The sequence below is a fragment of the Taeniopygia guttata genome, chromosome 2 (assembly GCF_048771995.1).
Source record: "Taeniopygia guttata chromosome 2, bTaeGut7.mat, whole genome shotgun sequence".
NCBI lineage: Eukaryota > Metazoa > Chordata > Aves > Passeriformes > Estrildidae > Taeniopygia > Taeniopygia guttata.
The window spans coordinates 20,080,628-20,105,370 of NC_133026.1; the positions used below are offsets into that span (position 1 = coordinate 20,080,628).

The 24,743-nt window shown below is 38.0% G+C and overlaps 1 protein-coding gene across 11 annotated transcripts in view; it reads right to left on the reverse strand.

Annotated features, from left to right (window-relative positions):
- CACNB2 (calcium voltage-gated channel auxiliary subunit beta 2) overlaps positions 1–24,743 on the reverse strand; it is a 244,665-nt gene that overhangs the window by 79,443 nt on the left and 140,479 nt on the right. For 5 of the 11 annotated variants that reach the window (XM_030264566.4, XM_030264561.4, XM_030264567.4 and 2 more), the window contains one exon: positions 4,219–4,338. In XM_030264566.4, the coding sequence (XP_030120426.1) occupies positions 4,219–4,338 (120 nt within the window). Of the gene's footprint in view, positions 1–4,218; positions 4,339–4,418; positions 4,592–4,841; positions 4,989–5,174; positions 6,035–24,743 lie in introns of those variants that run through there. The other 6 variants (XM_041714390.2, XM_030264568.4, XM_041714391.2 and 3 more) reach the window with 6 other exon arrangements.

Genomic DNA, 24,743 nt, shown 5'->3' on the forward strand with positions numbered 1-24,743 from the left:
GCACTTTCAGTACCCAATGTACTGGAAATACCTGAAAAAAAAAATCATTTTCTAAAAGATCTCTTTTGAAACGGTTTCTGAATAAGGAGCTCTAAAGCCATGGGAGGGAAAAAGGCAAAATATAAAAATCTGAAGAGAAAAAAATAAAATAACAGAAAAAGAAAAAAGAAAAGAAAAGAAAAGAAAAGAAAAGAAAAGAAAAGAAAAGAAAAGAAAAGAAAAGAAAAGAAAAGAAAAGAAAAGAAAAGAAAAGAAAAGAAAAGAAAAGAAAAGAAAAGAAAAGAAAAGAAAAGAAAAGAAAAGAAAAGAAAAGAAAAGAAAAGAAAAGAGAAAAAAGAAGCTACTTTTGCAGAAGAAAGGTTTACAAAACATCTGACTAATTATATCTCAGTCAAAAACTATAATCAAAATGTATAAAACACTTGTGGCAAAACAAATCAATGGAATATTTGAATTGATTTGACCAGAATTGGAGAAGGTCAAAAATTCCTGAAGTCCCCTTTTTCATGTAAAAACTTAAGCTCAACTAGTACTGGATTGAAAGTTCTTATTATTACTTGTACTTCAGTTTTCCTTTGATCTCATCCCTCTCACTTGGTGCAATGTTTTAAGGAATATTTAATTGAATGCTTGCAAGGAATGGACAACAAAACCACTTTACTTGCTATAATTTATTTTGAATCATCATCCTTCAACAACTAAAAAGCTTTTTTGACTATAGAAATGACAGTTTTAAAATTATTAGTGCTAAACACAATTAACATCATTATTTTTTTGGCTTGTCAATGCTGAAGACTCATGGTTTTGTGGAAATAGGAAACTCAGCAAAATACCACTGGAAGCCCTTAGATTTGGATACTATTAGCATACCTTACCTGGACACAACATAGGTCCTCTCTCTTTAATCCTAGATTTAGGATATGCTATGGTCTGTGAGGAGAACACTGAGGAAATCCTCAATGCCTTGATTTTTTTTTCCCTATATAAACCCAACCAAGCCAAAAACAACAATAAATCCCAGCTTTTTGCATTTATATTGCTAAACTATTTTAGTCAAGAACATTTCATCTCAGCTTTGAGCTTAATAGTTTCACTTCAGATCTGTTTCCTTCAGGAATAGACACTGGCCTGCAGGTAACCTCATCAGCTGCCTCTTAATTTTCTGTCCCTGGATGACTCCGAACATGCGCCTGTGGCCCCACCTTCCTTACAGTAAGTCACATGCCAAAGTGAGTCAGCAAAATATGCTTAAGCATTTTCCAGAGAAGCTTGTATTAAATAAATACAAAAGTGGCCAGAATGTGCATTTCCTTATGAGATTTTTGCTTTTATTTTCCCTCTTTGGATAGGTATAAGAGACACATTCCGGCTTCATGTCACACAAGCACTTAGATGCTATAAAAATCCAAATTTAAAAATCTTAAAATTGTCCTCACAATTTGGCATCATGTGCTCTATCACTGTATTTTTATCTTCAGTTTAAGGTGTTTTCTCTAGCTGTAATAAAGGAAAATGGATGTCACTTAACTCTTTTCATTAACTGCGTGACATGGTTCAATAGTTTTTTATCTACCCTGAATTCACTATCATCTTTCCTCCACCACTGTATTATTCATGTGTGTCACCCTCTTCTAATTCCTGTCACAAATACATTTGTAATGATTTTATTTAGGATCAACACTTCCTCTCACGATGAGAAAAGGCAAAAGTTAAAGCAGCTTTGTCACTTGGCTCTGCCTGGAAGTCAGGCAGAGCAAAGGCAAGGCAGCCGTGGGGAGTAGGTAGCAAACCTGAAGCCTGTGGCAAACACATGTGGGGGCTGACATCAGCCAGGAGGCACCACCAGCAGCTACTGCTTCATTAATTTTACTGTGTTTCAGGGAGGTGAAGGACTGAACCATCAATAAAGGCAAAAAACCACACCCTCTCATATTTTACATCTACCAAGATAGGCTTAATTTAAACACATTTTTAACCACTTCTTTCAAATAAAAGCACCAATTTTACATAATATTTTATTTAATAGTATTAATTTAAATATTGCACTAGACTAAATATTACACTATTACAGCCTCTACATAAAATTATTGCCATACATTACATCCTGGAATGACTTTTAACATTTGACTAAAGAAATAAAATGTTAATCTAATTCCAGCCTTAATCTATTTTAAAGGAAAAAGTATTCAAATAACTAATTTGTGTTTTCTATGACTGGAATAGCCATTGTTACAACAGGTTGGTTTTGGCAGTGCCTTTACTACTTTGACTGTTCACAAGTTGTCTTACAGTTTCAGACGGTGTCAGACCTAGAGACTGTATCTCATGCCAGCTGGAGTGGGAACATTGGTTTTATGTATAGAAATACAGCTTTTAGAATTCGAGGTCTGCTAGCAGATTCTCTACAAACTACAATGGCAGCTGTGCTAGAGGTCATGCATATTACATAAGGGCTGTCCATGTATTCAAGCCAGCATCAGTAAGCCAAATTCCCATAGCAACACTCGCATAGATTTACTCATTGCTAAGGGAGGCACCAGTTCAGCAGTAAGCACTGCGCTGCTACCCTGATTAGTCTGAAAGATACTATTACTTCAACTCTTCTTTTCAAGATTGTGCATTTACTGATAAAATCCAAAACTTCACCTGCATTTCAGGGCAGCCCTTATCATCTTTCCCAGGAGCCAAATAACCTCAAACTAGCAAAACCCACCCCTGATAAAACTGCAACTCCTGACTACAATCAGCAATCTCTGAGATACAAGGCTGAAGGGAAGAAGTGAGCTGCTTCTTGAGCTGCTTCAGTGTTGGATCTTGCTGTTCTGCTACAGTGATCCCAGAACAGCAAGATCCAACTTCAGAGATGTTCAGTATCTCCTATACTTGGCACATTCCAGCAGCTCATTAAAAAGCTGCTGTAGGAGCTCTTATTAAATATCAGATAACAATTACATTTTCAAAAAAACATTTTTTGGCTTCCCTATTCAGGCTTTCTGGCCTGATGAAGATGTCTGCTTGTACATTATATTATAGTACTGTATTATTTACAGAGCTGGTCCTCACCACAGGATCAGCTACAGAGTGCAATGATCTGTAGCTCACAGATTTCTGAAGAGCTCTTGTAAAACAGGTGACATAAACGGGCAGAGGTGAAGCTGGCAGTGGAGAATTAAATGGAATAGGAGATGGAAAGGAGATAAAGAATTTTAAAAACTAGGCAAAATGGAGGAGGGCACTCAGAGAAGGCGAGAAAAAAATGTAGATTAGACAGATCTAAGGAAGGATCTCAATGGTGTATTTAAATATATTAGAACAAGAACTGGATTTTGGAAAACAGCTAATACATTTAAATCTTGCAGCTAGCATACCAAAAAAAGAAAAATTGGAATGAAGTGATAAATGAATGATAATAAATAAAATGAGCACAATTTTTACAGGTGCAGTATTATTTAAAGATGAAGCACAGATGAAAGAGAAACAAGCCCATCAGTTTCACTGCTAAAACCTTCACAGTCCTAAATACATCTCATGGGAAATATATGAACACACAGCAAAAACTTAAAGCCCATTTAGTGTTTTCTTACTACACTGTCACTATCTGCCAGGAGAGAGGAAAAATCTGAAGAAGACCTACAGTAAATGACTCATGGGGTCACTTAACACACAAACTGTAAAGTCAGTGAAGTCTTTAGGAAAAAACCCACACTTGTAACAGATTCTCCCTATTTACATATAACTTGTGGGGACTGATCCTTCATTGAAGGGAGATGAACAGGATGTTCAATTGAGGTCTGATTTTTGACACTGTAAAAGCATGAAGTGCCCTGGCAATCCACGAGCAAACTTTCAGAAACATCTTCAGTAAGAACTCCTAGCATTGACCCTATACACTGCAACAAATGCTTATACTTAATAAAAGAAGAAACGCACACATTTAAATAAGGATATTCTGAAATACATAAGTCAATCAAGTGCCTGCTAAGAAACTGATTCTAAGTGATTTTTCATGGAGTGTATATTTTCAACCGCTGTCTGGAAGGTTTATAAGAGATCTAATCTATATGTTAACACATTAAAAACAGTTTATCACTAATGGATGAGATGACAAAGAATCATGGAACGGTTTGGGTTAGAAAGGATCTTAAAAATCATCTAGTTTCAACCCCTGCTTTGAAGCCCAGCATTTTTATGAGTTTGTAACATGAAACAATACCTTACCTTTGCTTTTTCCAGCTGTGCCTGGGCCTGTCGCTCTGCCTCTCTCCGCAGTGCTTCCCTATCTTCTTCCAGAGATACATCTGAATCAGATGGACGGCTGGTGTAGGAGTCCGCCGAACCCTGCAAAAGAAAAGGGAAAATAATGTCACAAGTTCCTTTGATGTTAAAAAAAAAAAAAGAAAGTAGAAGTGGTTACACACCTTGCCTTTTCTCTTACTTCTGTATCCCTGAAAAGAGACTAACTGCCCAAAAGGGGAATTTACTTAGAAGAAATTATGTTTAGGCAAACATTTTCTTCTGGAAACTTTCAAAAAGTGAAGCTGCCTTCTCCAGTGCTTTACTTCCTCCCCTGTCTCTGCACTCTTATTTGTGTGCTTTTCAGCAAGCAGAGCCAGTTTCTCTGGAGACTTACAGCACTGGTGCAGTGCAGGGCTGAAGGACACACAGCAGCTTCAAGGATGGCTCCATAAAAATTAGAACTCTAAACAGTGACAGAAATAGCAGGCAAATGTACTTTCTATAATCAAAATGCAAATTTAGTATCAATAATTACCATTACACAATATCACTGCTAAGAGATTTAATCTCTGCTATGCATTTTTATTTTAGGGCAGTCTCTTTACCTGACACACTTTCCCCATCAGAACAGCAAATGGCTCATATCCATCTCTGCCCCTCAGCAAGACATGCAAATGACCACAAATCAACTTCCAACTAATAAAATCCGTCTGGACTCAACACATGTCCCTGTATCACCACAATGAAAGCAGCCACAATGCCAGAACAGCTCTATAAATAATGACAGCTCTGCTTTCCCTCTGCATCTCCCTGCATACAAAATAAGAGTTCTGGTAATTCAATCAGAATGAAAACAACTCTCCTCTCCTCACCACCTTTTTTCTCTCCCTCTTTGCAATATATACAATATAAGGTGATAAGGAAAATGCAGAGCTTACACAGATATCAGAATTCTTCAGACGTCCTCCTTTGGCTCTTTTCAGAAGCCTGATCCAGGTGGCCTTCATTAGCCAGACAGCTCAGTTACTGTCCGCAGCTGCAGCGCCCGGCACTGATCTCATAAAACATGTGCACACTGAGCACTGCAGAATCACAGCTCCTTTCCTATCCATGCTCTGCTGTGAGAGCCTTCCTTCTCTTCCCTCTGCCTTTCAAGCTTCCAGCCTCACTGTTTCCAGGTATTCTACTGGAATTAAATTCTCAAATTTTTTCATCCCAGTAAGAAAAAATGGGAAAAAAAAATTTCAAAAAAATTCCCGAAAATCCACACCACCTCCAAAAATCTCAACTTCAATGATGAAAACATAAAATAAAACCAGCTTCGGAAATATTGTGAGAGATGCTTCAGCTGATCATAAACTGAGATCGATCACAGAAAAATACCTAGGGCTTTTTCCTTTCTGTTTTGGGGGGCGGATTTGGCTGTTAAAAATAGTGCTTGTAAAAGAACCTTTTAAAATCCTGTGCAAAATGTATTCAGTGACATTTGCAAGTGCAAAGTTCATTTCATCTCTTCCTAGATTGGCTGGGGGTGGGGTAACAGGCTGTTCATACCACTGGGCATGCTCCATATGTGCAGCCTTTTACGCAGATGCTCACATCACACCGGGCTGTTAGCCTATGCCAAATTGCCATTTTACATCTCAAGGGTAAACAGCTGGAAAACGCGAGGTCCCTGTGAAACTGGAAGAGCTGGTACAGTGTTTCGTTCCCGTCATGGATGTCTGCTGCCAGCCACGTTTCCCTCGGACCCTGGCTTCTGCCTCGGAGTGCTGCCCTCCGCTGCAAAGCGCTGAGCTCCGCTCACATTTCCCTTACAGAAACCAAAAATACGCCTGTTGAGTGGGAATTTAACCCCCTGCTTACTGCGGATATATATATATTTTTTTTTTTTTCTGACATTAGCAGAGGAAAGGAGCAAAGAATAGCTGCAACATACCACGGCAACACACAAATATTAGATCCTAATATGACAAAAGCCAAACAAAACCTTAAATTTCGCTGTTCTGCTTATCAGAATCACCCTCTACCCTGTAAAAAACTGACATGGGAGCTACACCCTAAGGCAGGTTTTCCTGGAGTGTTTACAATTTACTGATGGACATGCAACAATCTAGTTGAAAAAGATCACTGTAGGTGACTGCAGTGCCCACCTTTGATACAAATTCAGATTCACAAGAAAAACAGCCAATAGAGACAGCTGAGAACAGTGACATGCTGCAGTATGTCAGCATATCCCAGGAATGATCGAATCCTGCCATGATTTGTGTCTGTATAACAATGAAATTGCCCATCACAAGTGGTACAGCAGGCTACATTTCACCATTATTAGAGCAAACAACAGTTGTCACTAAACTCACAGGTCTAAATAAAGCTATTTTTTAACTTTACAAATGTTTTACTTTTTTCTTTCCTGAAGCCTGTAATAGTTACAGCATAGAATTTAACAAGCTGCCTTTGAACTGACATAAAGAAAATTATTCTCCAAGGAATATTTTGCTTTTCAGGAGCTCAGATACATCTGCTAAGTTATGGTGATTGTTCAAAACTAAAATGTCTCCTGAGCAGGAGCAAAAATCAAAATAAAATACACTCAAAGTTTATTGCATTTTTAAAATATCTTGTCTGTTAAGAAAATATAAAGAGGTCCTGTAACATCACCAAAGCCTGTCAAATTTTGCTGTTCTTTAGAATTCCACTTCGCTACAGTTTCTGACACAACTGCCAATAGAAATAGTGGGAAAAGATGAGCATCAACAAGCAGACAGAAGTTTAATGCAGTGTTTAAGTACAGTTATAGTTGACACACCAGTGGTCTGTGGACAAAGCCACTGATGTTATCACAGCACTAAAGAAAGGTGAGACTGTGATGAGCTCCCCCAGAGTCCCAGCCCCCAGGACACCCTGTGGTCCCTGGGCACTCAATCCTCCTTGTAAAGGGCACATCCACACCCTTCCCCGCCAGCACTGTGGCTCCTTGGTGCCACTCTGCTGCCATGAGGAATGGTACCATAAACCACCCCCGAAGCAACGCTACCTGTAAGCAAGAGGAAAACAAACAGAGCAGGCATTAAGTCTGACAGCAGATCATACGACAGTGTGGGTGTTTGCTTCCTACAGCACTTCACTATGGTGAGCACAAAATATTTGACACTGACCAAGCAGCATAGCATCACTTTTACTGTCCCGTTGTGCACAATGGATGCTACCTAACCAGTCCTCACCTAAAAAAAAAATCATGAAGCACAGTAACATAGTTCCTATCTCCCCAAAGGGGGCAAAATGCCTTTTGGGTCAGGCTAGAATTGCTAAAATTTGAATTTCGTCTTCCCGGCCACAGAGATCATTTACAGTGCTTGTCATGTCTGTGTTGGCCACAGTCCCAACACACATCCAAAAAATCAGAGTGATTCCATTTATTTTAATTATATCGACAAATTGCATGAATCAACTGCAGTATTACATTTACTTTCCCCATGGTACAGACATGGTCATGCAAATTTTATGTGCAAAGAGAAGGCTGAAAGCTTTTTTGCTTTTTGAATATGGAAGAAACACACAGCTGGATAATATAGGAAAAGGAGGAGCAGACAATTACATTTAATTAACTGTGTAAACTTCTGAGTATTTTTATATGAGGTAAGAATGCACACAACCACATTAAGATGAAAAATAAAACTAAACCTATACAGAAACTATAATCAAAACACCATGATTAGTCAAAAAAAATCATGACAAGTGGATGTGCATTTTCCATTCATGACATCCAAGGAAACTATATCTTCTCCTGGGTTACTCAAGTTTTTTTGTGTTACTCTGGAGGACAGCAAAAATCTTTTCCCAAGAGCTTCTGAAATTCAGTATTTGTGAAATTCTTCATGTCTCCATCTCCTTCCTTTGCAATATGGAAGAGCTGCAGTAATATCTGTATGCAATATATGTTACTCCAGCCATCAATTCATCTTTCATGGGAAACTATCTAATAAAAGTGAGATAATTAATGTGAATAATTACTTCATCTATTTCTTCTTTTTATTTTATTCCTTACTTTGAAGGTTTATAGGCACAGTTTGTTTGAAAAATAGATTTCTGTTTTAGTAACATGCTTGAAAAATATTTCCCAATTATCTTAACACTTATTATATTAGGGTAGCTTCTATGAGCTATTCTTGTAGTGCAAACTACAAACCACTGCTAGTGGTCACATGTGATCATATTTGAGTTCCTTTTCCTTCAAGACCACAAATGTCTGATGTTTTTAGTATTGCAGTAGTGTGTTATCTTTAGGAGATTGGGTCCCTCGAGTAAAAGGGTTTTTTAATATTATTTCTGTTTACTTGCAGGTAGAAATTATTTAGGCAAATTCGGTAGTGCCTCTAGATCTCTTATTTTTCTTGTTAGTTTTCTCTATCCATGCTTAACTTTCAGCAGCACAGCTGGAGCTTAAGTATAGATTTTGACTGATAAATTCTCACTGGGATAACACAGCCATCACTACTGTCACCAGTTCAGTCGTGGCCTTTATATTATATTTTTCCCTTAAAGAATAAAAAACAATCTGGGTACCATGACTAACTTCAACAGGGTAATCCAGCTAGGAATTAGATATCATTAGAGCAGATCATTTTCCAGATTACTGAAAATTCTGAAGTAATTAACTTCTTAGAAAGATCAACCAAGTTACTTCAAGACTTTTCACATTATTATTTATTAAATGAAGGCAGGAAGCAGTAAGCAAACATGCATTGACATTTTACTAGGAATAAGGAAATATATGTGACTGCACACACATATAAAACCTTTAATTTATAGCAGTGGGGTCTTCTCTTAAAGATATTTTTCATCTTTTCCTTCACTTGATGCTAATGAGACTTTTAAATTCAAAAGGATAAATTACTTTATGTCTTCATTTGATTTATACTTTGAATATGGAAAGCTCAGGCCTCAATGTGCCAGTAAGAGGAACAAATCACTTCAGTATTCAGAATTTATAAAAAGTTATTGTTAACTGCTTATGTTCTTATCCTGTGGCAGCAGTAAGGATGGCATCACACATCCCTCTAGGACACAGTTTGAGATAGTGTATTATGTCCTTGTGATGTGCAACTCCTTGTTTACTATGAACTACAGTAAAGAAAAAGAGTTATTTACATAAAATGTTAATTTATCTTAAAATATTTTAAAATTGATTCAGAACAAAGGCAAAATGTGAAATGTCAAAGTTTAGTATGAAGTGAAACTTCTGATATTGGCACATCATAATATGTCAGGAAATACAGATTGTTGTTTCACCCTAAACTGACCAACCTGAAAAATAGAGAGTCAGAAGTCAGAAGCTCTCCCACAAAGGCACCATGAGTAGAGGGGACCTCAGTTTGGCAGAAGGATCAGAGGCAGTGAATGTGAAAATTTCTTATCTATTAAGTTTTCTCCAGATGTCTAAACAATGTCATTGATTTGAATTATGTTGAAGAAAACACAAAATGCTGCTCTGAGAATAGTATATAATATTATATGGATGTTAATTATCTGAGTGTAGAATTTATAGAACAACAAAATTTAATTCAATTAATTTTTTGCAAGATATATTTGAAGTATGACAAACTGTAGAAATACCTTTTAGCAATGGAAAAAGGAGGGTCCATATATTCTTTAAGGTTCTACCAAACAGAAATGTTTAATTTCTTGTGTATGGGTCATGGATGCTTCACATCCTGGCAAAGTCTAGTCCTGATGTCCTCCCTGGTTCTTGGCATGCTCCCTGAAGTGCAGTGCCACAAAATTTACATGTAAATGGACAATTACTATCCAAGGAGGGCTACCAGCTCCTACCTCAGGCATTGAAATACTCAATGTTTGCATTTAAAAACCAAACCAAATGTTGATTAGAATGGTTTTGTTGTTCTCTAGAGCTAATGTGGCATTGCTATGGCATCTACAGCCATGGGAGATGTTCAAATCACAGGACTGAAATTTCAGAAGAGCTGGGAGCTTTAGGGTGGCAATGTGATTAAAAAGAAGATTATAAAGGAAATCAGTCTTTTCTTTACCCTTAACATGACTTTGGCAAACTTGATGGCAGCATCCAGCTCTCCATTAATATGTTGTCAAGGCACTACTCCAATCAACAGCTGCCTGAAAGCAGTTTTTTTAGGTTTGCAAAAGACTAGATTTTGGCATTCAAGAACCAGGTAAACAGCTGTACGAGGTACTTTATCAGGAAAAATCAAAACAACAAAACCAAAATAACCCCTCACACCAAGCAAACCCACACATTTGCACTTGCATTTCATGATATTAGCCTAAAAGTTTGTTTCTATGTTGTTTCACTAAGAAAAAGTGGAATGGGTAGGTATTTTTAGAGAAATTATGGTCTTATCATGGAGACTCCTCAGAAAATCTTTGAAATTATGCAAAAAGGCAGCTGCAGAGCTCATCCTAGTTAGCAAACAAATAGAACTCTCATTGTCAGAGCTAAACTTTTCCCAAATCTGTGGGATGCTCTGGTGTGTTAGTTTACCTGTTTTTTTCCAAAACACATCTAAGACTCCTTGAGACCATATTGTGCTTGGCACTGCAGTCACAAAGTGAATGACAAACACTGCCTAAACGAGCATGCAGTCTAAAGGCTGAGAGAATTTGAGCAGAAAAAACAACAAAGGAGTAACAAAGGGATCACAGTAGCAATGCAATAGAAAATAAAGCATTTTTAAATACTCAACACCAGCATTATGACTCATCCCTTGCATAACCACAGTGGGTTGTTCTTTAAGTAAGTTTCATATATGTATAATGGCAGAGATTAGTTCTGTGAAAGCCTCTGAAGAAGGATAATCTGGTAGCTCTGTGCATTCTGACAAAGATCCTCACATTTATAAAATAAGAGAAAGGGATTTTGAGGAAGAGGGCAATGACAGAAATAGAAGGCAGTCTCCAAATTCCTTTAAAAATAGCTTATCAATAATATAATCACATCATTGAGAATTTTAAAAAATGAAGCAAAAACATCCCCCAAATTAAAAGAAAATAAATGGAATTTGATGTTTTGAGACAATTAATTGGCTCTAGAGAATGACACTAAACTATTAATGATTTTGAGCTGTAGAGAAAAGCCAGAGCAGTGACAGAACTAACATGTTGCCAGTGGAATGACTTGGAGACAGATGTCAAAGGAAGAAAAATACACCAAGAAAATGATTGCAAGCAGCATGAACCTAAATCATCTCACTTTTGTCTCAGACGGTCAGCACACACATGGATATTAACACAGATTTATTGACTCATGGTAACTTTTGAAAACTCTGTTAACTTGATCATATGTTTAACATCTTAGGTGAAGGTAAGTCAGACTTATTAGTAACAACAAGCTGACCTGTGTTGATGTTTACTGGAACAGAAGGGGCTTAAAAATTAATGGTTTTAAAGAAAAATGGAAATATAACTTTTGACTGTTCTTATTAACAAGCAGCAAATATCATGGAGATAGGATATTAAATTGCAGAAAGACAACTCAGAAAGCAAATAATTTAGAATATAAAATGCTATGTGATGATATAAGAGCACAGACAGAAAGACAAAGATTGGGTCAGCCATGAAATTAAAAGTGGACAGTAAAAAAAACCAGGAAAAATGGAAAACACATCTGGGATGTCAACAAAAAACCAGAAAGCTAGAAAAGGAAAGAATTTGCAGGAAAGCATGGCAACCATCATCCCAATTTGTCTCAGCTCAGTTAAAAGTGCCAATTTAGATTCTGTGTTCCAGATCGTCAGTATATTTTTATCTGGGATTTTGGTTCAAGTCATTAAGATTTTCTGCATACTTAAAAATAGCTTCCTTGAAAATTCAACATGAAATTCTGTTACCAGTGGAGAATTCTGAAGGAAAAAAAGACTATTTTCCTTGAATTTTATTTTTGATCTCCATACATACAGGTCCTACCTAGTTTTCAAATCTAACATTTTTAATCTACTCCAGATAAAAAAATTGAAGGTTTGGGGGCTTGCTTTCTTATTAAGTTTTTGCCTTATTAAAAACTGTGATGTTAAGCATATGCTTACATTTGCTTATGCAAACTCTTACGTATTTTACTATTTCACAGAACCATAAAACATGCTGGGTTGAAAGAGACCCACAAGGATCATCAAATCCAACTCCTGGTCCTGCAAGGGACCATCCCCAAGAATCATACCATTTGTTTGTGAGCATTTTCCAAACTCTTCTTGAACTCTGTCAGGCTTTATGCTGCAACCACTTCCCTGGGGAGCTGTTCCAGTGCCCAACCACCCTCTGGGTGAAGAAGCTTTTCCTGCTATCCAGCCTAAACTTCCCCTGACTCAGCTACAGGTTATTCCTTTGAGTCCTGTCACTAGACAAGACGGAGAAAAGATCAGTGTCTGCCCCTCTGCTTCCTCCCCCAAAGAAATTGTAATTGTAATTGCAATGAGGTCTCCCCTTAATATCTTCCCAGCTCAACAGACCAAGTGACTTCAGCTGCTCCTCATACAGCTCCCCTCCAGGCCCTTCACCATCTTGGTTGCCCTCTGAAGCTCTCTAACAGTTTAATCTCTTTTTCATATTGTAGTACCCAGAACTGACCCCAGCACTGGAGGTGAGGCTGCCCCAGTGCAGAGCAGAGCAGGACAATCCCTCTCTTACCCTGCTGGTGCTGCTGTGCCTGATGCCCCCTCCGGACAGGGTTGACCCTCCTGGCTGCCAGGGCACTGCTGGCTCAGGTTCAGCTTGTCATTGACCAGGACCCCCCAGTCCCTTTCCATGGCTTCGCTCTCCAGCCTCTCATTCTGTCTGTACAGCCAGGGTTGCCCCATCCCAGGTGCAGAATCCAGCACCTTCTCTTCTTAAGCTTCGTACAGTTGGTGATTGCCCAGCCCTCTAATTTACCAACATCTCTCTGCAGGGCATCTCTGACTTCAAAAGAGCCAACAGCTCATCCCAATTTAGTGTCATCACCAAACTTATTCAGTATATCAGTATGCCCCGTGTCCAAGTCATTTATGAAGATGCTGAAGAGAACTGGTTCTAAGACAGAGACCTGTAAAACCTCAGAATCCCATTAGATTCCAGAACCCCATCAGATCCCCAGTCTGATGTCACTCCATTCACTGTAACCCTTTGTGCCTGACCTATGAGCCAGCTGCTCACCCATCAAGTGATGTGTTTATCCAGCTGTGAGCTGGACATCTTGTGCAGAAGGACTCTGTGAGAGACAGCATTGAAAGCTTTACTGAAATAAAAAAAGATTCATCAACTGGCTCCCCTTATTCAACTGGGTGGATTATATTATCATAAGAGAAAAATAAGTCTGTCAAGCAGGACCTTCCTGTCAAGAAGCGTTATGGCTGTGATCAACAATTCATTGTCTTTTAGGTGGTTTTCAGTAACTCCCAGAACAATATTCACCATAATTTTACCAGTCACTGAAGTGAGACTGACAAGCCTGTAATTTTCAGGGCCATCCCTCTTGCCCTTCTTGAAAACTGGGACATTTTCCAGCTTCCAGTCAACTGAGACCTCCCCAGATCAGCAAGACTGTTCAAAAATCATTGAGAGAGGTCTTGCAATGACATCAGCCAGAGGACTGATTTTTGAGGACTCTTGTATGAATCTCATCAAGCCCCACAGACTGACAGGCACACATCCTGCACAAATTTGGAGCTGACTGGGAGTTTATCATTCTCACAGCCATGGCCCATTCATGCTCAGGGCTCTGGGACCCCCAAAGCCCATCATCAATGTTGAAGCAAAGAAAGCATTAAACAACTCTGCTTTTCCTATGTCCCTGTTTGTAATCCTGTTCTTTTAAAAGTTTTAAAGTTCTTCTATAAGTTTTCTATGCCTTCTGATATTTACATATTTCTACTGGAGTTTCTCACATTGTTCATGTAAATAATGGTTGTTTTGCATTCTTCTTTGTGGGAGGAGAGAATTGATGGACTGTGATTTGACCAGTGTGGTTGGAGAGGTGGCAATTTCATCCTCCAATCCACTGTCACTTTTGGAATCCTATATATTGCGAGGTCGGAAATAAAGTTCCCTCCTCTTGCTCTCTTTTCCCTCTTTTGCATTTAGCATGCATGCGTGCGTTATTTCGTGTCAGTGCAACACCTGTTTGTGAGGAATGCCTTGCCTGCTGCACCTCTGACATTTTGAAATTGCCCACTCCTGTGCCATTAGGAGGTGGTGCCAATAGAGCAACTAGCACTGATGGACCCCAACATCTCCAGCAGTGTTTTCCCAGGGAACCTTATTCACCAGTTCCCTGAGCAGCCTGACATCTTATTCCCTCACATCTAGCATATCTAGGGTTTAAGCTTTGCTGGCAGTTTTCCACCTGTCACCAGAGATTTTAAACTCAACTGCTTTGTGGTCTGTCACCAAAAAGGTCACCAACTACAACTTCATGAGATCCTCTCATTAGCAGGCAGCGAATCAAGGAGGGCATCTTTCCCAGCCAGCCTTTAACATGAAGTTATCATCCAGATTTTAGGAATCTTCTGGACCTGTTTTTGCTAGCTTAGTAGTGATCCCAGTTAATACTTGGCAAGTTGAAGTCCCCCATAAGGACAAGGATGGACGATTTAGAATTATCCCTTAATTCCTTAAAGAATAATTCATCAGTGTCATCATCCTAGCTGAGTGCCCTATATCTGCTTTATTTGTTTGTCCCTTAATCCTCAGGTGTGCCAATGACAGCTTCAAGTTCCAGCTCTCAAACTTTGTCAGCTTTCAAAGGTAACCACTGCTTTTATACATATTTTTGCTTGCTACCCTTAATTTTTATACCATAAATACAGGTTTTGTCTGTTTAAATAACTATCTTTTTTGCTATCTCTTAACGAGTGTATGACAATCATATGCTCTGAAGAAACTGCTGTCATACACTAGCTGTCTACTGATAAGTTTATTTTCCAGATCATCTGCTACTGGAATTTTGAATTTCTAGTCATGGTCTCTTGTTAACAACATTCAATGACTGTCATGACATACAACGTTGCCATTTGTTCACTGCTTAGATTAGGAGAGGTTTTCTTACCAACACCTTTGTTAAACTGTGCATATGAAGACTAAGCAATTAATTAAATTTCCCTCATTGAAACCTCAAGCCCTTAAAACACAGGTTCATTTGTGATTCAGCCCAGGTATCTCTTGCAGACACAATGACTCTTTAAGCACCTGTAGTCTTCCTCTCTTTGATACTGCCAGAAACACCAAGTAAGCAGCTTTGCATTGCCTGGCATCATTTATTTCAGAATATAAACATGACAAAAAATACATCCTCATCAATGAGCTGAATCTAAGCCCAGTTTCTAAGAGTGTCAAAACCACGAGTCCTTGTGGTTTCAGGTATTAGTCCTTTGCTTCGGTCTTCATCCTCAAAGACTCCTTGAAAAATACCAGGACTGTTTCTTTTTACCCATTACCTACCCACCAGGTCTAGCATAAAACAAAGCAAACTTATTGGGATTTTACCAACAGGATGAGGCTCCTTTTTCACTATTTACACATTACAATTACTGTCATCTGATTTCAAGAATACAACAGTCTGCAATACTTTATATGAATGAAAATATCTCTGGAAAGGCGTTTTGTACCTCTTGTCTATCACCTATCAAATTAATCTTGAAAAATTCCCTTTCTCCGGCATATATTTTCATAGTTTTTTGCTCTAAACAAAAAATACATCAGTTAATGTATAGATTGCATAATGCCAACTGTTCACATCCATTGGCTCATTTAGATTTGTCTCTAAAAGTCACCTGATCTAGTGCATCCACACAGAGTGGGTGAGGGTATCAAGCTAAAGGAAGCACTACACGCCTGATTATCCCATCTCCATCTACACGGCAGTCACTGCTTGCACAGCTCCACCAACTGTGCTTTGAAAGGAGAGTGAGACAGTTTGTGATTCTGAGTCTGCTCATTTTTAGAGCACTATCCCCATCTCTTCACTAAGGAATAAGACTGAAGCCTCTGTATGTTATTGTCCCTGTTTTTCATCTGCAAGGCAATGCAAGAATGTGAAGAGTATATACAGTACTTGTTTACAACAAAAAAATAGTAAAAGGTTCTAGGAAACCATCTCATAGTACAAAATACTAATGTACCTTCTAAATGTATTTTCTCATAGATAAAACAGACCTTGTACTATGGATTTATGCTAACACTAGAAATAAGATTGCTTAAATGAAGATGGGAGGGTTAAAAGGGCAGGGTATGTTTTAGACAACATGGAAACAGAAATGTGCTTGCTGATGAAGATTGTGCTAACCTTATTAGGTTAGATGCTAACCTGAAAGGAAATAAAATATAAATGAATTCCAAAAGAAAAAAATCAAGGAAATCATAAAAGCATCAAATGGTGTGGTGAATCTTTTGTAATTCAGTGTTGGAATATATTTTGTATTCTGGGACATTCAAAGGTTGGAAAAATACAACAAATACTTTCCAGAATAACAACTAAAATAAAGTTTCTAAAATTATTGCAAGAAGACCAAGCATTTTCTGGTTTTCAGCCATAGGAGAACCATCAGGAACATTCTTTCTGCTCCAGAACAGACTTTGCCTGGGTCGGGAGAGCACATTACATCATATCCCTCACTGAGCCATTTCCTCTTCGAGAGGATATACCACTGGTTATTCTTTCATCTATTGTTGCAATATTGAATACCGGCAGAAAATACATGTTTGAGTGCCCTGCCCCACACACCTCTGAGGAGCCTAGCTCCTTGCTGTTGATAACCTCCTTGTGGATGCTGAGGGATCTCCACTCCAGGCTGTGCAAGCTCCATTCCCTCAGGCTGTATCTGCAAGTCAAGCGATCCAGCTGCAACCATCCTGGCAGGCCTCCCTGAATCATTCTCTCTGATTTATCCACATCTTTCTGTAGGGGCACCAAAACCGGTCACAGTCAAGCAGCTATGTTCTAATGAATGCTGTGATCATCCCCCTGGATAGAGTGCCTGTACTGCTTTTCACAAAGTAATCATGAGTTTGGGGTTTCAAAAGAATCTGCAACAAGAAATACATGAGGATTCTTCTCAATAAGAGACAAAATACACCTTTGGAAAACCTTTGTTTTTAGATTTGCTGTGCAACAGTCACCGTGTTCAAAAATTTTAATACAAGCAGTACCTCACTTTGTTGTAAAGTGACATTATTAATGTGCTACCAGGATCAATCAACTTTTAAAATCCCTCAGATAAAGAGATTTCCTCCAACACAATCCTTGCAAGTTTCTGGCTACAAATGAGTCTCCAGTACCTGCAGTGATGAAAGACACAAGAACAGAAACTCCAGTTCTACAAGTCTTAAGGTCTCAAAGTATGTTATGCTAACTTTCTTCAAAGAAATACAAACAAGCCTATGTCATCCCCGACAACACTGGCTAGAGCCTGCTTTTTCCTCTGATCCATTGTTTGGAAATGAAATTAATTTTCTCCTTAAATTCATATGGTTATGCTCACTTAAAAGTTCTATTTCTTCCAGTTTACAAGGTTTAACCAGTTTCTGCTTGAGGAATTACCACCCAAATGTATCAGCTGTTGCTCTGCTGCTGTCACTGCTGGATTCCCACTGAGTGACCAGAATATGACAAAGGTGGCTCTGAGATTGCCACTCTGCTGTGCTAATTAGGAAAGAAACTCGTATTTGGATGAGAGTCCTAAAGATAGAGTGAACAAGGAGCAGCCAGATGTAGGTAGGTGGATAATGGGCATCATTCAGATTATCCAGAGGATGAGCACCATGACAAAGCAGCAAAGATAGACAAAGCTTCAAGAGGACAAATATCAGAGTAATATGAGAGAAATTAGAGAGAGTATTTCAGGCATGTAGGAGATGGATGGCAGGCCAATGAGCATTTTCTGAACTTTTGCTAGTTCTTGCCACTCTCCAGTTTAGCAGCAGAGATCACAAAAGCAGAAAGGTATCTTTTATAGGATGAAAAATACTCTATAAAAATACCAAAAAATCAAAAAAATTACCTCAATGTTATTTGGGTTTACCCAGCAGTTCTGGGCTTCTGAATTGAAGCACACAGGTAGAAAGCTAATTCCACTACTGTTTTTTTTCCTGCTCTCCAGCATTTAGCAGGAGCTCTGTGATCACCCTGATTTACATAAAGTGAGTCCTCAAAATGCGCATGGATGGGAAAAAACTAAAAAATGCTAAAGAAACCCAAGATGCATCACCTCTCCTAGGTCATACCTATGGCCCATTCAGCAGATTGTATATGCACTGCTATACCACAATTCAAATACATTTGCACTCCAAACCCCTCAAAGATTCACCAGACAATGCTAGATTTCCTGTTCAGGTAAAAGCCAGAAGTCACATTAAATTCAAGACAGGATTTTCACACTGCAAGAAATCCTCCTGCCTCTCAATATTATGCCAGCTAAACCCCACTTTGGAGAAAAAGAAAGAGATTTGGTACCTTATTTATCCCATTTTTTAAAATTTTACATTTATTCTTAACTGCTTTCAATTAGGCTGAAACACTTGTTACAAAATATTGAATATTTTTATTTAAGTAAACCAGAACATCATTCTTGATTTGCACTGCTCTCCTTCCATTATTCCTTCTGTAAGAGTTATTCCATTTATGATCAGCAATAATTCATACAGTTAGCATCTCCCTTCCTCTTCAATGTTTTTAACTTTACAATGCTTAAAAAAAAGAATCATGGCTTATTGTTTCCTTTCATGCAGAAGAAAAGGAAATGCTTGTTGCTGAAGCCGGCACAGTAACACAAGTGTGCTCTTTTATAACCCCTCATGTTTTGTCAGTTGTCTGCAAACCTGAATCTTTTCATTATTTCAAAAGGTGTCAGTGTTTTTTATTCCTGGTAATTTTCAAAATCATCATAGCCTATGATTTCCCTAGAAGTTCCTTCTTGTTTCCTCTCTTGATTATGCTAAAACAGATCTTATTTAAGTTGAATAGCATTGCACTCACATCATAAAATCTACCAGAGAAGTGCAAGGACAACACTTTCAATAGTTACAAGTCAAGCTGATCCACAAAACACGTTGTGTAACTGGCAGGACTAATCTCTCCCACCACACTTACAGACACAGATGTCCAGGTTTATTTAAAATAAACAGCAAAATTTGCAGTGTTTGGATTTTTTTAAAAATGTATGCATTTTACTGGGAGGCATTTGATTATAGGAATATCTCAAATTTTATTCCTGTGGTGACAAGGCAAAAACAGCTATAGGAAATGCTATCAGCTGAATTATGTTTTGTCCCTCAGCACACCAGGACACTCCCATCCAGACCATTTCCCAGATGTTCTTGCCTGCAAATTCCACTGAACCTCTGGATCCAAAGTGATGAGAATATTATTTAGTACTAAAAAGACATGAATGAGCTGAATTATTAGTTTTTCCTTACAAATCTATATTGCTGGCAGGAGAGGAGAGAGGTAACATTCATGCATGCAAAGGAAACCTCCTAGAAGGCAAAGCAGCTTATCAGGAAATAAGTCTATGTGATTTATCAGGAAATAGGTCTATGTGATGGTTATTTAAAAGAAAAAAGCATTTTCCCAGTGTCAAGTTCAAGTGAAATGTCCATCAGCAAAATCAAAATTTCACATATGGTACTAAGGTCTTGTACAGGGAACCTTATGATTTCACTTAAGCATGTCTGAAGGCCACCCATGCTCTTGCCAGGATGTCTATAATGAATAACAGAATTACAGCATACAATATGAATTATTCCATTTTAGAAGGATTAAAGGGAAACAACACAACTTTCTTAAATATATGGGGTAAACCACAATATGATACATATGATAAATTGACTGTATTTGAGCAAGAATCTAATATATATCTCTTTCATATCTCACTTTATAAATATTATCCACATATTTACATGGAATCCAGATGAAGGCAAAACAATCACAGTAAATTAAAGATTAAAGGTCTAAAATTTCAGAATTATGCTGAGCATCCTTCACTAACAGGAACTAAATCATGGGCAACTGCTGGACAAGATGAAACTTTCTAAGAGTGAGTTTTGACATATGAAGTAAAAACACTGGGATTCCTCCTTTGTGTCCTGAAGATTTTTACATAGTCTGTATCCTCTCAGTGGAATCAAAGAAAAAAAGTGGGAGGACATGTGGAGGAAAGGACATCTAGTCCAACCTCCTGCTCAAGAGTACCATATTCAAAGCCACAGCAGATTGCTCAGGACTCTGTCTAGTTGAGGTCTGACAATCTCCATGGATTAAAATTCTGCAACTTTATAAAGAGCTTTAGGTTTTAATCTACACCAAATAAAAGTGTAATGAATTTCTAAGAGTAATTATGTCTTAGGACAATAAACTATGAAATTTGACATTTAGCCTCAAAAATTAGCCTGCTGAGCTGCCTCCACAAGCAGATAGAAACAATTCTGTAAAGATATGCACAAAGTCAATTTTAGTAAAGTCCATTTCTGCACATATAATAAACTTCAATTACCTTCAGTGAAGAGGTAAAACTAAGTTTTTAATTTCCTTTCAGGCAAATATACTTCAGGAAAAAACATGCACAGATCTTTTATTTCATACTTATTTGTTAGTAAAATGAATAGCTTTGAAATACTATTTTGTTCTTATGATACTCAACTAGTAATATTAATGTATCAGCCTTGCTCCCACAAACTGGCCTTTTATTTTCCCTCTGCTTAAAAATTCTTGTAATGGTCTAGTAGTCCTCAGCTGAGTAGGAAGCACTCTCAGTTTGTATTTCTGAAAGAAAAATGCTTTTCTTATACCAATAAAAACTACTTTGATTTAAAGAATTTATTTTTAATAAGAACATCTGTATAGATATTTGTAAAAAACATAGAAATTGCCTTATAAAAGTAATAAGAATTGGGGTTAATACTTTTTTTTTAAACTTCATTTGACTGGTTTATAAGCTCTAACAGAATTCTAAAACACTATCATAAACCATAAAATATAATACAGAATTCTAGAATTTTAAGCATCAAAAATTCCTATGCATTGCTAAATTAAAACATATAGAATCCCACTGTGTTGTAAATGACAATGTAAAATGAAATGTGCACATGAGAATTTCCCAGAGATTTTAATTTTTCATTTCTCAAGAAAAAAAAACTTTTTAAAATGGCTGGCTCCTATGGTTCTGTAGTTACAGCAATGAAAACACCCAAGTTTTGCTAAATTTTCTCCTGGCAGAATCTTAGACATTAATCATGTTAGAGACGGATAAAATAATAATAATAATAAAGAAGCATGGCTATCATTACCCACTTCAGTGTAAATAAAAGACTGATGAAAAAAGAATTGATGATTCCTATTAAAGGTGTGCTACCTATCCTCAGGATTTTGTAATTCTTATTCATCAGCTGGAGTAATTATCTGGAAAGTAACATGCACTGCAAGTAAACAAACAGCATTTCATTTAGTCAGTCCTGGAGCTTGTTTATAATTTAGAGAAGACATATCTTCATGAAGATAGATGTCCATGACTTTGACAAAGAGGTGGATTTTTCCTCTGTGATAGCCTTCCTGAGAGCCAATGTTAAATAAGAACAGATTATAGATTTGCTCTGATTAGCTGCTACTGAATTTGTTCATCAGAACAAACCATCTTACTTATTATCATCAACTGGAAAACAAAAACATATTCCCAAGCAGATATAAACACACAGCCTAAAATGTAAAAGAAGTGGAAAACAAAGGAAAACAAAAAGGACTTCTGCCCCAAAAAGACTATCAAAGAAACTTCATATCAAATATTCTGAAATGGGATTTTTGGTCCTTGATTTCCCTGTGTGGAAGGTTTCTATAAAAATGCCACTGGACTATATCCAGCCTGCCTACTAGAAGTGCTTAATTTTCCTGTTGTAACTGCTAGAGTTTTAAAAGGTCAAGAGAGCAACAAGCTCCCCAGGCTGCCAGCCCACCTCACACACCACTGATGGGAGAGTAGCTGTGCTGCCCAGGATAGAGAGGCTAAAAGAGGCAGCCTGCTGCACCAGGCGAGCAGGCAGGATGGCAGACAGCGCCAACATGCCTTCTTGGCTTCAGCTTTCCATATGTGCTGCAGGGAAGTCACGATTTCCATTTTACACATAAAACATCTTCTGCTAACCCTTCTGCTACCCCTTCTGCTACCTCACATCCATCCACAGGCTAAACAACGTAGACATCAAAATGCATGTCACAAATACTCAAGTGGAAAACAAACTTTAAAGTAATGCTGTTATTAGAGGCAGAACACTGGGGTTCCTGCAAGACCTGGATTTATTTTGCACCATATTCATGCACAGCATATCCATATGCATAGCCCATTTCCTTAACTGAAGACATTCAATCCAGCGTCTTCTAAATATCTCAAATTTTGCATGTAGTGCTCTACTCCAAGCATTATAAATTGACTACTTAAACCACATGCCATTAGTATCTTTTACCCAGGGGACATCTCTGGCTACATAGGTCTCCTGACATTTAATTAAGTAAGAACTATGAATATATGTGGCATAAGAGGAAGGAAGTTGTAAATAATTTCCAAAATCCTGGACACACTCACATGATGTGCAGAGGAATCCAAGAATTAAGTATGTAGCTACACAAATCAGGGAAGCTCATCTAACTAGCTTGTTGTTAACTCTGTACTGCCCAGCCTAGATTACTACTCCTACCATTAACACTTTTTATGGCTACATTAGCGTCATACAAATTCTTCACTGAAAACCAGACATTTTTTCCTATCAATGCCTGTAGAATAATGATGAATATGGAATAAAAAACTCATATATTCCTGATCATGAAGTTATCTGATTATATTTTTTCCCCAAGTCCATGCTGGTTCACATCACTGAGGTAAAAGTGCCTTGTGCAGCATGAGGCTGATCAGTGCATTGTCAGGAAGTAGGTAATTATCACGGGCATTTCCTTCTGATGGAAATAAATTGAAACCAAGACCAATAGATGAATTTGCAGATTTCATCAGGCCTTGGTGATATCAATTCACTCAGAAGCTAAGGGTCTGGTGAGAGACCTCCTTCCCTCCTTCCCACTGCTGTCTCACAAATGGGAAAGTAGCTGAGAGGTTCAGAGCTCTCTCATACACTGGTATGATTTTTAAGCACATTGATTTTTTTTTTTTTTTTAATTCATGTTTGTGAGGTGAACTGCACTGGTTCTGCCAACCCAAACCAGTTTTCACACTCCTTTTCTCTTACACTCTACTCCTTAAACAGAAGTAAATTTCTCCTTTGCCATTTCATCACCTGGAGCTGATCATTGGGGTTGGTTTCTAAATGTCAGGAACCATTTGACTTTCACAGGGCTCCCTCTCACACATGCTTCAGGCACAAACCTGCTTCTCAAACATCATGCACTCACCATGATCCTCTTCCACAATAACAGAAATGTTCATTCCCTTCCTTCATTGCATTCAGACACCACTAAACCAGTACTAAACCAGTGCAAAAGCATCCAGATAAATTGCAGGCATTGACTTGCCTCATATTTTTTTCTGGAAATATCTATTTCTAAAAGTTATTTCCTGAAGGGAGAAATCTTGTCTCTAATCTCCCAGAGCTCCACACTCCCCAGAACCCTACATTAAAAAACAGGTATTCTGAGCTCTACACAAGGGACAGCTGACCCACTGCTCACAGACTCATGTACTACAGCTCGTGTCTCCACCCATGGCCTCCACAGAGCTCCTCACCTTTTTTTTTTTGGCTGTTCTTGTCTTGGATTGTGGGGGCAGAGGTAGGGGAAGGTCAGATACACTATAAATACCTTCAGTATACTCTCAAAAATATAAAAGGCTCCATCCTTAGTCACTGAAATTCAAATTAAAGATAGGAGGCATGGAAATAGAAGCTATATGAAACAAACAGTAACACCATTATTAAAAAATATACTTCACATAAACTACAGGACATTAAATTAAACACTGAGTTTAAGCTATATGAAACAAACAGTAACACCATTATTAAAAAATATACTTCACATAAACTACAGGACATTAAATTAAACACTGAGTTTTTCTGGGGATAGAAGTATGGTCACTACAGTTGTGCAAAACACTAACTGACAAGTACACTAGGTGTCTTAGGAGTAACACAGAAATTACCAATACTTATGTCTGCACGGGTTTATTGAGATTTTCCTCTCTAGTGTTTCCTTATTCTAAACTGAAACTGTTTCAGGAGCCATTCTGCTACACCATCAGAACCAGAAACTCTCCCAGGCTTCCCCTGGGGAAATCCCAAAACTCATATGGAGTGCTTAAACACAGCTGCGAGGTCTCTGAGCTAGTCATGGGGAATGATGCCATACAGAATGACCCTCATTTTTCCAATTTAGGAAAAGAAAATTGTATTGCTTCTACACTTTGGCTGCTGCAGAAAATCCACAGGAAAAAGGCTTGTTAAGGGTGACTGTTTCACAAATCTACATCCACCTCTGGATGTGACCCCATCTGTCTTCACATATAAGCACTTGTTTC